Raw genomic sequence first — 13,908 nt, 5'->3', positions numbered from 1 at the left:
CAGACACCAGAGAGCACCCCCAAACTGAACACCCGCAGGCCCCTGCCAGGGACCGTCACCTCCACACCTGTGCGTCTCAGGACAGTAAGGGCTCTTTTCAGGCCTCTGACCGGGGAGGCCTGAGCTCTTCTCATCTGTCAAATCGAGACCCTGCTGGACACGATGCCCCCGCAACTGTGAAGCCGCGGGTGCCAGGGCCTTCCTTGTGCTTGTCCAGCCCTTCAAGGGTCTTTCTAGTGAGTGGACACAGGGCGTCTGAGGGGCTTCTCCAGGTGTCTGCTAGGTGCCCGCACTGTGCCGGGGGTGGGCTGTCACCTGTCATCGTTTCCTGCTGAGGGGAATCAACTGCTCAGCCACGCCCAGGACGGAGGCGCCAAACACGTGTTGGGTGGAACATCGCTCTCAAGTCCCCGTGCTCTTTATTGCCCTGCAAGGTTCTGGCCGCGTCACCACCTCCGTGTGTCTGCAGGGTCTGCCTGGTCAGGGTCCTCTGTGGGCCTGCCTGGAGGGGCCGGGTATTCCAGGAAAGAGCGGGAGCCCACGCAGCGATGGCAGAAGTGGCTCAGCAGCCAACGGATCAAGGTCAGGGAGGCGGCAGGCCTGGCGGCCACCTCAGGCATCCAGGGTGCGCAAGAGGCAGCAGCGCGGCCCCCGGGAGCTGCGCGGGGGGGCAGGCTGAGGACTTGGGGGGGTGCGGCGGCCAGGCCCGGCACGGGCCAGGGAGGACTCATCTAGGCGGGAGGCCAGGCGCAGCAGAGCCAAGGGACCTCGGCTGGCTGGGCCACCTCTGCCAGGACAGGGACTAGAGGGACCAGAACATGCGCGCTGGGATGCGGCACGGGGGGCTCGGCTGCTGTCCGAGGAGGGGCTGGAGCGACAGAGCCAGTCCTGGCCAGGGCGGAGGCATGGTCGAGTTGCGGGTAGCTCGGGGTCCCCTGGATGTGCTCAGGATACGGTGGGAGGCCGTCCTGCGGCTCCGCGGCGCTGGGCGCCGGGAGGTGCCCCGGGGCTGCCGGCTCGCCGTCCACCGGCCCGGATGCTGGTATAGTGCGCACTCTCGGCTTCATCCTCACCAGGAGGTGCGGGCAGTCTCTCTGAAACAGGGGACTGTGGTAGAAGTGTAACTGAGGTCGCAGTTGAGAGAGAAAAGGAAACCCCGAGTCACAAAAGAGTTGCTCGCAAGCAGCAGCCGCCTGGCTGGGCCCCTGGGCGCCCTCCTCCAGCCGACCCAAGGCCTCTTTGGAGAAAGCGGGACCCGGTCCCAGCAGGACGCTGTGCCCCAGCTTTTACATCCCCGAGACTCGCTCACTCACCATCACCTTTCGCCCTTGGAAAATGACTGAAAATGGCCCCTTAGTATGAGTACAAGGCCCAAGAAAGGGGACTTGGCGTTTGCAGGTACGAGACTGCAACAAGGTTCGGTAGCTTTCTAAGGAAGTGTCCGAATCTCCCCCTGGCCAGCACCTCCAGGGGCCAGATCGGGGACGCTGACTGCTTCCCAGGAAGGGACCTGCGCCCCCACTCAAGTGATGCTCTGGAGCTATGGGAGTCGAGGGGGCACACAGACCTCCCCCCTCCCCCCCGGCGGGCCACTGTCCCCGAGCAGGAGGACGGGAAGGGCCAGCGTTGCAGCAGTGTCCTCTTGTCCCCCGGTGTGACTGCGTGTCAGGCACGAGCGGCACTGCCCACGTGTCAGGAATAAAGGATGACGCCTTGCCCGCGTGTGCTGTGAAACGATCACCACAGGGGGTCCAGTTCACACGCATCACCTCACACAGACACACCAAAGGGAAAAGGAGGAGGGAGAGAAGTGACGTCCCTGTGCTGAGAACGCTTCGGGTCCCCCCATAACAACGTCCCAACACAGCGCGCGGCACTGCCAGCTCCGGCCGTCACGCCGGTCCCCAAGTACCACCTTTAAAGGAAGCTCTCCCGACACGCCTGCCGCCGTCCCAGGCGGCCCCGGGGTTGGCACCCGGCCCCCCACCCCCCGGGCCCAGCGGCTCAGCCCCTGGAGAGGGCTCCTCTCCCGCCATCCCCCACCCTCCTTACCTCGCTCAGGACGTGGGCGGGCCGCTCCTTCGTGGACAGGTTGGTCACGCAGAGGGATGTGTGCATGTCCTGGTGCACTTTGCTGAATCCGTAGCAGTTAAGCTGGCGGGTGAAGCTCTTCATACATTCTGTCTTGAACACCTTGTCTAGGCCGTCCCTGTCCAAAACCTCCTTTTGAAACAGCGGCCTGTTGATGCCTATGCAAGTCCCGTCTTCATTCTACCAAATGGACGCAAAGCGACTGCTGTGGACGATCGTCCACAGCTTCCTGGGAAAGGGGTGGAAGAGCAGGCTGCCTTCCCACACGGCCTCGCAGGCGGTGCGAGGCCCTTTCAACAAAGGCTCTTCCGTCAAATCCTGGAAAGCGGCTTCTCCAGGCAGCAGCCTGAGGTCGGGGTGTCCCGCGGGCACGGGCTGGTCCAGGGCGAGGGACTGGGGGGTGCAGCTCCCTGAGCCGAGGGCCGGAGCCGCTGTGTCGGGAGGAAGAGGCGCCTCGCCGAAGCCGGGCGCCCTGCCTGCGGCGGGGCCCTTCTCGTCCGCAGCCATGCGGAGCGCGGCGTCTCCCTCCGCCACGTAAACGGGACAGTGCAGCGTGGCCGGCAGCACCCTGGGCTCACACTCCCGCTCAGCCCCTCACAGAAGTGCTCCGGTGGCTCGGGGGTGACATCACAGCCCAGCCAGCAAGTGACATCATAAAGGGCAGGCCCGTCAGCACGTCAGCCTCCTGCTTCACGCCCGTCATCGCAGGGGGCACGAAGACACTCCTCCATGGGTGCAGAGCCACGAGCCGAGCGCTCGTGCAAACCGGGCACGGCCTTCTGGTCCCGGAGCCCCCGGGCCAGGCAGACGTGCACGGACCCACGTGTGGCCCACGAGGTCAGAGGTCCTCCTGTGTGTCCCCTGGCCTTCCGGGCTGTGCACAGCACCCACGATTTCAAGCACGAGCATCGTCCGAGACGCGGCCCACGGTCAAGGGCGCTAAAACTTTACAATTCACCTGTGAACTGGAAGAAAAACCCTCACGATGTCTGGGTCTGCAAAGTGCCTACCTTACCCTCTCCCTGGAGAGGTGTCCCATGGGTGCTGAGCAGGAATCGGACTCTGGACCCCCGCCCTCGCCCGCAGCAGCCCTTTCCCTCCATTGCCCACAGCAGAGGCCAGACTCAGATGAAACGTTCAGGGAAATTTATTAAACAGAAACATTGACTGAAACCATTGAACAGAGGGCATAACAACACACAGAGGAACTTCTAACGGCCACCGGAGCCCACGGGTCCCGCCCCTCCCCCCAGGGTCCTCAAAACGGTGCCTCCGCTACACCCCACCCGGCGGCCCTCCGTCTCCCCACAGTCTCCCTTCCTGAGGGCCCCGCGGGTGGCCTCTCGCCAGGAAGATGGGCGCCGGCCATGCCCGCTCCCCGCAGGGCAGACCCTCCATTTCTGGCCCACATGCCCGGGGCCCGGCCCTGCCCTATGGCGGCCACAGGACAGTCCCACAGCAGGGCGCGCGCCACCGAGCCGGGGACGTGGAGTCCCGAGGAACAACGGGGTGGCCCAGCAGAACACAAGCCCTGGGGGGCCTCCCGCAGACCTCCTGCAGCCCCGGTCAAGGTCTTCTTCCTTCCCAAGGTCCCAGGTGGGATCCCAGGTCCTGGGGTGTGTGCTGGCTGTGACCTCGTCCATCCCGTCCTTCCCGCCGGCTCCTGGGACTGGGCTCGGGGTCTCCACGCCGCGCAGGGCTTGGGGGAACTGCTCAGAGGAGAACACACGCACATTTCCACAACAACAGGCAGCGCTGGGCCTGAATCTATGCCCAGAAAGCACACGTCGAGCTCACGACACTGGCCCACAGAGACCAGAGCCTTGGCTGGCACGTGGCGCACCTCAGGGCTCTGCGGGTGGGGGGGGGGGTCGATGGCTAGGGTGTGTGTGTTGGGGGGAGGGGAGCGGGGGCTGGGGGCTTCCTTGACACCTGGGTCCCTCTGGGGCCTACAGGGACACATTTGGGCTTGCCAGTACAGGGAGCCACCTGCCCCAGGGGATGATGAATAGGGGTCCCCTCTCAGGAGGGAGGCCCAGGCACATTGAGTAACCCCTAATATGGGGCCAGTAGGCTGCCGGGCCTGGCCTCCTCCTGCCTCCAAGCCTGAGGGCCCCGGGACCTGCTGAGCCTACTGGCCCGAGGTGGACCCTGGGGGGCTCATCTCTGCAGCCCCGTCTTCATTTCCCGGCTCTTCTGGGATGGGCTTGAGCCCCTCCTCGGGGCTCTCCTCGGCCTCCTGGCCTCCTGCCTGGGCGAGACCCTCTGGCTCCCAGCCAGGACCTCCTGGAGCCACCGGGGAAGCACTGCCCATCCGGCCAGGCATGGGGACTCTGGGGACATCTGAGGGTCCTGCCTGACCTAGGCCCGCAGGGGCGGCAGCACTTCCGTCTTCCTGAGTGGCAGCGGATGCCTTGCTGGTCTCCCCAGGGCCAGGGGCTGCCCTGGCGGCACCATGGTCTTCAGGGCCCGCCTCGCCAGCCTTGGCAGTGCCGGCAACTGCTCCACTGGCCTCCTCACGTGCCGGGTGGTCCTCGGCGCTGCCTTCCTTGGAACGGGCGGCCTGGGCGGTGGTATCTTCACCGGCCGGGGAGGCCTTGGTGCCATGTGCAGTGGTGCCTGCGGTGATGGCCTCATGGGCCGCGGCGGCCTGGGCGGCTGCTGCCAGGACTCCAACCTCCACACGGGCCTCTTCCTGCCCTGGGAAGTGCTCCCTGCTAGCCGGGTCGGCCTCCCGGGCCTCGGTCTTCTGGATGAGCCGCAGCATCCCCGCAAAGCCGGGAGGCCTCCTCATCAGCTGCATCGTCCTCAGCGTGTCCCGGAGCGTGTCGTTCAGCCGGGCTCGCATCAGCACCTGCCGGGCGCGCGCCTGGTCCGCCATGGCCGGGTGGATGGCCCCCTTCTCCAGGGCCGACTGCAGCAGGCCTTCCAGGCGCATCACGTACGCAGAGAGAGTCTCCTGGGGCCGCTGGGCACAGGTCACGAACTTCAGCCGAGCACTCCCCCGGGGGTCCTTGTTCCCAAACACCTGCACCAGCGCGGCCAGGCAGTCCTGGGCAGCCAGCTCGGGATCTTCCGCCAGGAGGCCGCGCAGGAGGTCCAGCGCGGGGCCGCGCAAGCTCTCCACCAGCCTCCTCCTCCTCTCCCTCTCAGACACGTGGCGCCACAGGTGCAGCATGTCGTTGGCCTGCTCCAGCCAGCTCTCAGAGGACTCTTCCCCGTGGCCCGGCTCTTCCATCCCAGAGAAGGTTCCCAGCTCCTGGTAGCCCATGCTGTCTAGCAGGGGCTGCAAGGCCTGCCTCCACTGCTGGGTCCCGGGCCCTGCCTCACCCATGGCGCCTGCCGCTGTCACAACTGCTTCCTCAGGCGCAGTCATTGCCTCGCCCGTGGGTCCTGCCATACTCAGAAGTCCTGCCACGCCTGCAACATTTCTGTAACCTGCAGCTCCTTCCTCATCTGACTCAGCTCCTGCTTCACCTTCATCTCCTGCTTCACCTGCAGCTCCTTCCTCACCTGCAGCTCCTGCCTCACCTGCAACTCCTGCCTCACCTGAGGTTCCGTCGTCACCTGCAGCTCCTTCCTCATCTGACACTCCTGCTTCACCTTCAGCTCCTGCTCGACCCTCAGATTTTTCCCCACCTGTAGCTCCTGCCTCACCTGCGGCTCCCTCCTCACCTGCAGCTCCTTCCTCACCTGCATCTCTTGCCTCACCTGCAGCTTCCTCGTCACCTGTAGCTCCTTCCTCACCTGCATCTCCTGCCTTACCTGCAGCTCCCTCCTCACCTGCACCTCCCTCCTCACCTGCACCTCTCTCACCTCCACCTCCCTCCTCACCTGCAGCTCCTGCCTCACCTTCAGCTCCCTCCTCACCTGCAGCTCCCTCCTCACCTTCAGCTCCCTCCTCACCTGCAGCTCCCTCCTCACCTGCACCTCCCTCCTCACCTTCAGCTCCCTCCTCACCTAAGGCTTCCTCCTCACCTGTGTCTCCCTCCATACCTGCGACTCCCGCCTCCCCTGCAGCTTCCTCCTCCCCTGCAGTTCCTGAGTGACCTGCAGTTCCTGCCTCACTTGCCCTGCCAACCACTGCTTGTCTCTGGGGCTGCGCAGGGAAATTGGGTCTATCCTGTGAATCAGCATCAGGGGCCTGGGGCAGGCAGACCACAGTCCAGGGCCCTCCCTTGCCTGGTATTTGGCGGGGGAGCAAGCTTCGACTTAAACACTCAGCAAACTCGACCAGGGCAACACTCGACCCCAGCTCCTTTCTGTAGACCTTGCCCAGCATTCGGTACCTGCCCAGGGAACGCAGGGCAGCTTGCACAGCCTCCTGGAATTCCTGGTCTTTGCAGTCATCTGGGATTCCCAGGATGAGCAGAGATCGCTGAGCGTTCACGCCCATCGACCTGCACCAGTCCCGCAATACCGCCAGAGCCATCGCCATCTTCGAGGACCTGAGGGTGGGGGGAAGCGATCAAACAGGTGTGCACAGGCTGCTGAAGTGTGGGAATCGGCCTGTGGGTGCAAAGAGGAGAGGACCATGTTTGTGCCACACAGCCCACCCTAGTGCCCCTCACAGCAGCAGCCTGGAGCACCTCCCTGCCCTGTTTGGTTTGTTTGACTTTAGGAAACTTTTTTTATAAATTACACTTATTTACAAGATAGAAGGCTAGGGACTTCCCTGGTGGCACAGTGGTTAAGAATCCACCTGCCAGTGCAGGGTACACAGGTTCGATCCCTGGTCCGGGAAGATACCACAAGCCGCGGAGCAACTAACCCCACGCGCCGCAACCACTGACCCAGCGCTCTAGAGCCCACGAGCCACAACTACTGAGTCCACGTGACACAACTACTGAAGCCCACATGCCTGGAGCCCGTGCTCTGCAACAAGAGAAGCCACCGTAATGAGAGCCTGTGCACCGCAACGAAGAGTAACCCCCGCTCGCTGCACCTAGAGAAAGCCCGCGCGCAGCAACAAAGACCCAACGCAGCCAAAAGTAAGAATAAAATTTAAAAATAATAACAAAAGAGCACTTGTTGCGGACGACTCAAGAAACAATAATAAAATAAAATAAAATAATTAAAAAAAAAGACAGATAGAAGGCTCGTCACCTTTTCTACATTTCTGGCCTCAGTTTTAGGAAGCTGCCTTTTTCCCAAGGAATTTCTCAAGTCTTCCAATTTGTTAGCATAAACATTTCCATAATATCCCATAATATTCCCCTATATCCTCTTTTTTAATGTACATCTGATCTGTAACGTTGGCCCTCTCTCATTCCTCATATTGGTGATCAGCGTTCTTTCTATTTTTCCGTGATTCATCGTTCTAGGACTTTCTCGGTTTCCTTGCTCTTTTGAAAGAAGCACATGGCTTTGTTCATCGTGTCCATAATTTGCTTTCGATCACTGATTTCCTCTCTTAGCTCTCTTATTACTTCATTTTATGTTTCCTTTGCTCTTCTTCTTCTAGCATCTCTAAATGGACTGTTAGCTCACTGATTTTATGTCCTGACTCTTTCCTAACAGAAGCATTTAGAGGAATGCAGTTTCCTCCTGTCGCTTTTTGCTGCCTCCCACTAATTTTGGTAAGTTGTGCTTTTTTAGTATTCACGTTGAAATATTTTCTAAGTCCCTCTGTGATTTTTTTCTTTGATCCATGGGTTTCCCAATATTTGAAGATATATTATCATTAGTACCATCAAATAAAATTCCCCCGTGATGAGAAAACTTATCATGTAAACTTGCAATACTGCTAAATTTATGGAGACATTTTTACAACTCTGGTACGGCGTGTCCGGGTGAATGTGCAAAGCACCCTCGTAAAGAATCTGTGTACTCTGTGTGGAGGCCAGGGCCTTGCCCTGCCCACCCACCTCTGCAATTCCTGTGCCACCCGGACAGAGGCGACCTGAAGCTCTCGATGCCTCATGCAGTGGGCCAGAGCCCCTTCCTGGACCCCCACAAATCCATCTGCCATGGCCAACAGCCTCCACCAGATCACAGCAGCCCCAGCGCCTCCCCCTCTCAGCATCACTTACGCCCCCCGTGGCCAGGCGGCTCCTCCCCGGCCCCTCGCACTACATCCCCTCCATACACCCTCCCCCACCCACCAGCTGGTGGCGCTCCGCTCTGGGCCCTGGAAGCCGGGCGCCCCGCCATGCGTACGGGCCAGACTGCCTCTCTCACCTACCCACAACAGGGAGTCCTCCCCCGAGCACACTCAGCGCCGGGGGCTCTCGCTTCTCGTACCCCAGACGCACAGCCCACCCGTCTTGCCCCCGCCCACCCGGGAGCTGGAGCCCCCTAACTGCCACGAGCGTCCGCCCCCCCCGCCCCGCCCCAGCGGGAGCTCCCCTAATGCCTACCACACCCGCGCCCGGGAGTCCTCCCCATCGACCCCCGCCTCAGCCAGGAGTAGCTCCCCCTTCCTCCCGCCACACGCAGGAGCCGTTAGCCCTCCCTTCCGGTCTTGGCCCCGGGGGGGGGGGGGGGGGGGGGGGGGGGGGGGGGTGGGGCCCGCCCGTCCCGTGCTCCCCACCCCCGCAGCCAGTCATCCTCTCCTCTGGCACCAAAGCCGGCCCCACCCGACCGGCAGCAAGCCCTCCGCTCCGGCCCCCTACCCAGCTTAGCCATTAGCCCCACCCTCTGCACCCCGACTCCAGAACGCCCCCCACCAGCCACCCCGGAAGCCAGCGGTCCTCCGCTCTGACCCGCTCACTGGGGGACCCTTCCCTCAGCCCCCCTTCAGCCCGCTACCCTCCGCCGCCGCTCCCCCACTCCCAACCGAGCAGCCCGTAGCCCTCCCCCGACCTCCACTCCTTCCCAGAGCCCCCGGTACCTGCGGATTCCAGCCCCCGGCAAAGCCCCCGCCTGTCTCCTGACTTGCTCTGACTCTGTGGATGGCTCCGGAGTCCCGCTCACGAGGGGCTGAAGAGCTCGTCTCAGCAGAGCAGCCGAAGAGCTCGTCTCAGCAGAGCAGCCAGGAACTGTGCAGCCGACTGTCCCAGGCACTCTGTGCGAATGCCACGTGCGTTTCCGGCTGCTCCCGGAAGCCCCAGGAAGATGAGGGAGAAAGTTCTAGACATCTCTTTACAGAGAAAGTGGTTGGATCAGAAGAGCACGTGAGGAGGGGCTTTGCTACGGAAGCACCAATAGCCACGCGCACTGAGGGCCTGAGGTCCCAAGGCTTGGCGCCTCCGGAAGCAAAAGACACGCCCATTGGCCTTCCACCAATAGGAAGGCCTCCCTGCAAGGCTGCGGAGTTGGGGGAGCAAACTTGGCGATGCAGAGCCCATTGTGGCAAGTACGTCCACTTGTCTTCACAGGTGGTTTTCTACTGTGATTGATAATGTCATAAACCTATTCTTATTTCTTTGGTTTGTTTTAATTTTTGAATTTTATTTTATGTATTTTTTTAGACAGCAGGTTCTTATGAGTTACCCATTTTATACATATTAGTGTACATTTGTCAATCCCGATCTCCCAATTCATCACACCCCCCGCCCGCCCCCACCATTTTCTCCCCTTGGTGCCCATATGTTTGTGCTCTACGTCTGTGTCTCTATTTCTGCCCTGCAAACCGGTTCATCTGTACCATTTATCTAGGTTCCACAGTATGTGCATTAATACACGATATTTGTTTCTCTCTTTCTGACTTCCTTCACTCTGTATGACAGTCTCTAGATCCATCCACGCATCTACAAATGACCCAATTTCGTTCCTTTGTACAGCTGAGTAATAAATAATAGTCATAAAGCTCTTCTTCATATGGACTGATTTCTTGTCTAGTTGTATCAACTAGCCATCTTCTCACAAGGCACAAGAGAATGAGGCAGCCGTCTGGGGCCTCTTTTATAAGGGAGGTAATCATTCATGAGGGCTCCCCCCTCATGGGCTAATCACTTCCCAGGGCCCCACCTCCAAATCCCATCCCTTTGGGGGTTAGAATTTAACAGGTGAATGAGGGGGAGAGGTTTACAGATATTCAGTCCATAGCAGTGTCTGTCCAACTATTGTTGCTCCTATGTTCCCTTTTTCCTGCTGAGATAGTCAAGGTTTTCATTTACATTTAACTTCTCTACTGCCTTTTTAGGCAATTATCAGTTTTCACTAAAACTTTACAATTCACCTATGAAATGGAAAAAAGCGCTCACCATCTCTGGGTCTGCAAAGTGCCTACCCTACCCTCTCACTGGAGAGGTGTCCCATGGGTGCTGAGCAGGACTCCGACGCTTGACCCCCGCCCTCACCTGCAGCATCCCTTTCCCTCCATTGCCCACAGCAGAGGCCAGACTCAGCTGAAACTTTCAGAGAAATTTACTAAGAGAAACTTTGACTGAAACCATTGAACAGAGGGCATGATAACACAGAGAGGAACTTGTAACAGCCACCAGAGTCCGGGGGTCACGGCGCCCCCACCAGTGTCCCCAACAATGTGCCTCCACTACACCCCACCTGGCGGCCCTCCATCCCCCCACTGCCTCCCTTCCTGAGGGCCCTGCGGGTGGTGTCTCGCCAGGAAGATGGGTGCCGGCAATGCCCGCTCCCCCAGGTCAGCCACTCCCCCTCTGGCCCACATGCCCGGGGCCTGGCCCTGCCCTATGGCTGGAACAGGAAAGTCCCACAGCAGGGCACCCACCACTGAGCGGACGACGGGGTGTCCCGAGGAACAACGTGGTGGCCTTCAGTTGTACTGCTAATTACTTTCACATTTCCAAGTAAATTCCTATTCCAATGCCATGTTATCTTGTTCATCATCACAAAATAATATGGGAATCTTACAATTTGTTTTACACAATTGCAAAACTCTTGTCATTGAACTGAACTAATGCAAATACATGTGTGATTAATGTCATTTGCAAACTTAGATACTGAAGCTTATTAAACCTTCTTTTAAATGAGACAATATGTGAAAAATTCCCAAAGAAAACAGAGATGAAATTCCATGTCATCTTACACAACAGGAACCCAAAGATGCTACACACCATGTTCCCCCCACTCGCAGGGGCCCTCACTACTTGTAAACTCGACTGTTCTCTCTTCAAACTCCGAGTGAAGGACCAGTCTCACTTTCTACCAGTGAACTTGGGCCTGGAAGTAGCCTGGCTGCTGCTCTGGCTCAGGCTCCCTCTTCCTCGTCGCTCACACCCTCTGCACACAGGGATGGGAAGGACCTGGGATCCAAGATACTGACCCTGAGCAGATGCTCCAGGACCTGCCACTTGCTGGTCTCCGCGTAGGCCCGGGCACCCCACAGGAACTCGTAGCGGGCAGGGTCGCTGTGGGGCACCTGCCGGTACTCCAGGTAGCCCTCCTGCACCCACACTTCGGTGAGCAGCTCCCTGGGCTCCACATAGGTGCAGGGCTCCCTCCCGGCACACACCCCCATGTTGCCGAGCACTCCCCACACCTCCTCCTCAGGGGCGCGGTCACCGAACAGGGTGATCACGCCCAGGACCAGCACCAGGAGGCCGGCCTCGGGCGTGCTCTGCCCGTCGCTCAGCACCGCATCCCAGGTGAGGCCCAGGGTGGGGACCAGGACGTAGGTGCGCTCGCGGGGGTCCACCTCCTTCACGTCCAAGCCAAACACCAGCTGCATGCACTCGCAAGCGTGGCTGAAGACCACGGGGAAGTGGTCCCGATGCTCCCGGAGGACCATACTCAGCATCTCCGCCTTGGAGGTCGGCTCCCTGGGGCGATACTTGAGCAGGAACGCCACCAGGTCAGCCATCAGCACAACAAGTGCCTCCTGGGGCAAGGACTCTGCATAGGTGGAGAAGGAGGGTGCTCCAGGGGAGGCGGAGGACCAGGGGGATGTGGCCTTCTCCCCCGCAGCCCCCAGCAGCAGCGCCTCCACTGGACCTGGGCCGGGACTGGGGCCTGAAGGTCGGCCTGAGGCTGGCGGAGCTCACTCATCTCGACCGGGGACCTGATCACTGGGGTCGAGCCGCCCACGGGAGTGTGCGCACAGATGACAGGCGGGGACCTCATACCTGGGGAAGACAGGGGGTGTGAGCGGCCTCGGCGGAGAAAGGCACCCTGGGCAGCTCTGACAAAGGCCACTTACAGGTCTCCTCTTAAAGGCTGCCCTCGGGCCTCACAGGGGCACTCCTCCTGGGCGGCCTGTCCCCTGCCAACCTGAAGAAGGAAGTGAGGGGGCTCCTCAGGGTGCAGCCAGCACAGCCCCAGGTTCGGGGGCTGTCAGGGGGGTGGGGTGACTTGCATGTTGTGGGGTGCTCTCTGTTCTGGGAGGGGGAGCCCCTGGGCACACACTCAGGGCATGCACCTCCCCTTGACTCCTGGCGCTGCCTGGGCCTCCTCTGCTCTGTGCCCTGAGGACACGGTCCTCAGACCTGGGCCTTCGCCTCCCGGTTCCTGGAGCCCCTGTAAGAGGAATGGAGGGCCGCATCTCTTGTGTAGACTGTGGCACAACTCTGGGCCTCGGTGCTGGTAGGAGGATTGGGCTGGACTCTGTGAGGTCCCCCCAGTTCTGAGTTCTGGGGTGGGTGGTCCCCTCGGGGCTCGCTCGTCGTGCTCACTGTTCCCCTTAAGGGCCTGGACCCTCCCCTTTGTAGACCGGAGGAGAAACTCAGAACAGGACCCCGAATCTGAACAGAAAGCAGGGAGGGGGTCCCACAGGTGGCCGCACCTGCCCGGGGCCTCCCGAGGGTCCTAGGATGGAGAGATGCTGGGTCCTCACCTCCTCCTCACATCCTGCCTGGCCTCCCAGCGCTGACCACAGGGGCAGGTTTCTGTTGAGGCCCCTGTTCCAGGGCTGGGGGTCTGCTCAGTCCTCCCTCGGGGGCCTGGGAGTCCACCCTCTGCGGACCTGAAGGCTCACCCCTCACACCAAACACCTGACCTCCTGAGGACCCCGACCCAGAGGTCAGGAAACATCTCATCTGCTGACCGTGCTCTGGTGCCTCCAAGGTCCCCGCGGAAGGGCAATGGATCCCTCCCTGTGTTGGGGTCTAACGTCCTCAGTCCTTCCTTCCTCGCGTGCAGGCTGGACTCTGGGCAGGACCTGGGATTGTCCCGTCTGCCAGTGTGAGTCCCTGCTCCTTATACCAGGTCTCCAGTCTCTCAGAGACCCTGACGTCAGGACAGGCCTACCGTGCTCATCCCGCCCCGGGGCCTCCCACGGCCACCTGCAAGGGCGGTGATCTGGTGGGTCCCTTTTCTCCTCCCTCAGGGTCCCCTCAGTCCTGCCTAAGGGCCCTAACCTTAGTCCACCAGGGACCTGACATTTTACCCTCTGCGCTCATGAGACCCCGCCCCTTATCCCAGGTCCCCAGCTTCTCTGAGACCCGGAAGTCAGGAAGTGCTGATGTGTTCATCCCGCCCTATGACCTCAAGGGGCCAACTCTGTTCTGGGGTCCACGTTTTCCTCAGTCCTCCCTCAAGGCCCTCACCTTGACTCCACGCAGGACCTGGGATTCTAGCCATAGCACACCTGAGAGCGGACGGTTATACCTGTTCTGAAGCCTCTCTGAGACCCGGATACGTAAGTGAGGACTCGCTGCCAAGTGCTCATTCCGCCCCAGGGCCACCCAGGACTGAAGGCAGGGAAGGGTATAAGGGTCAGGGTCTCACAGAGACAGCGGAGCGGGTATAAGGGGCGGGGTCTCATAGAGGCTACGGAAGGGTATAAGGGGCGGCGTCTCAGGCGGGCACAGGAGAGAATCCCAGGTCCTGCGTGGAGTCAAGGTGAGAGCACTTAGGGAGAATTGAGGGGAGCCTGGACCCCAGAACAGAGCTGGTTGTTGGAAGCCATACGGCGGGATGAGCACATGCAGCACTTCCTGACATCCGGGTCTCAGAGAC

At 60.6% G+C, this 13,908-nt stretch overlaps 2 protein-coding genes across 2 annotated transcripts; both read right to left on the bottom strand.

The window, feature by feature from the left end:
• Nucleotides 1-4,222: 4,222 nt before the first annotated feature.
• LOC116747258 (paraneoplastic antigen Ma6F-like) lies at nt 4,223-6,523 on the bottom strand. Its single transcript, XM_032619034.1, has 3 exons — nt 6,381-6,523; nt 6,088-6,100; nt 4,223-5,320 (listed from the first exon to the last, which is right to left on the bottom strand). Exons 1-3 carry the CDS (start codon nt 6,521-6,523, stop codon nt 4,223-4,225), a joined length of 1,254 nt encoding a protein of 417 aa, XP_032474925.1.
• A 4,680-nt stretch (nt 6,524-11,203) lies between these two features.
• Nucleotides 11,204-12,000, bottom strand: LOC116747257 (melanoma-associated antigen 10-like). The gene is given in 2 exon segments (XM_032619033.1): nt 11,204-11,964; nt 11,967-12,000. Coding segments are annotated over 2 exon segments (795 nt in total).
• Between the last annotated feature and the right edge of the window lie 1,908 nt (nt 12,001-13,908).

This window comes from Phocoena sinus, chromosome X (genome assembly GCF_008692025.1).
Source record: "Phocoena sinus isolate mPhoSin1 chromosome X, mPhoSin1.pri, whole genome shotgun sequence".
Taxonomy (NCBI): domain Eukaryota; kingdom Metazoa; phylum Chordata; class Mammalia; order Artiodactyla; family Phocoenidae; genus Phocoena; species Phocoena sinus.
Note: the sequence above shows the minus strand (reverse complement) of the source record. Positions and strands in the feature narration are given on the sequence as shown.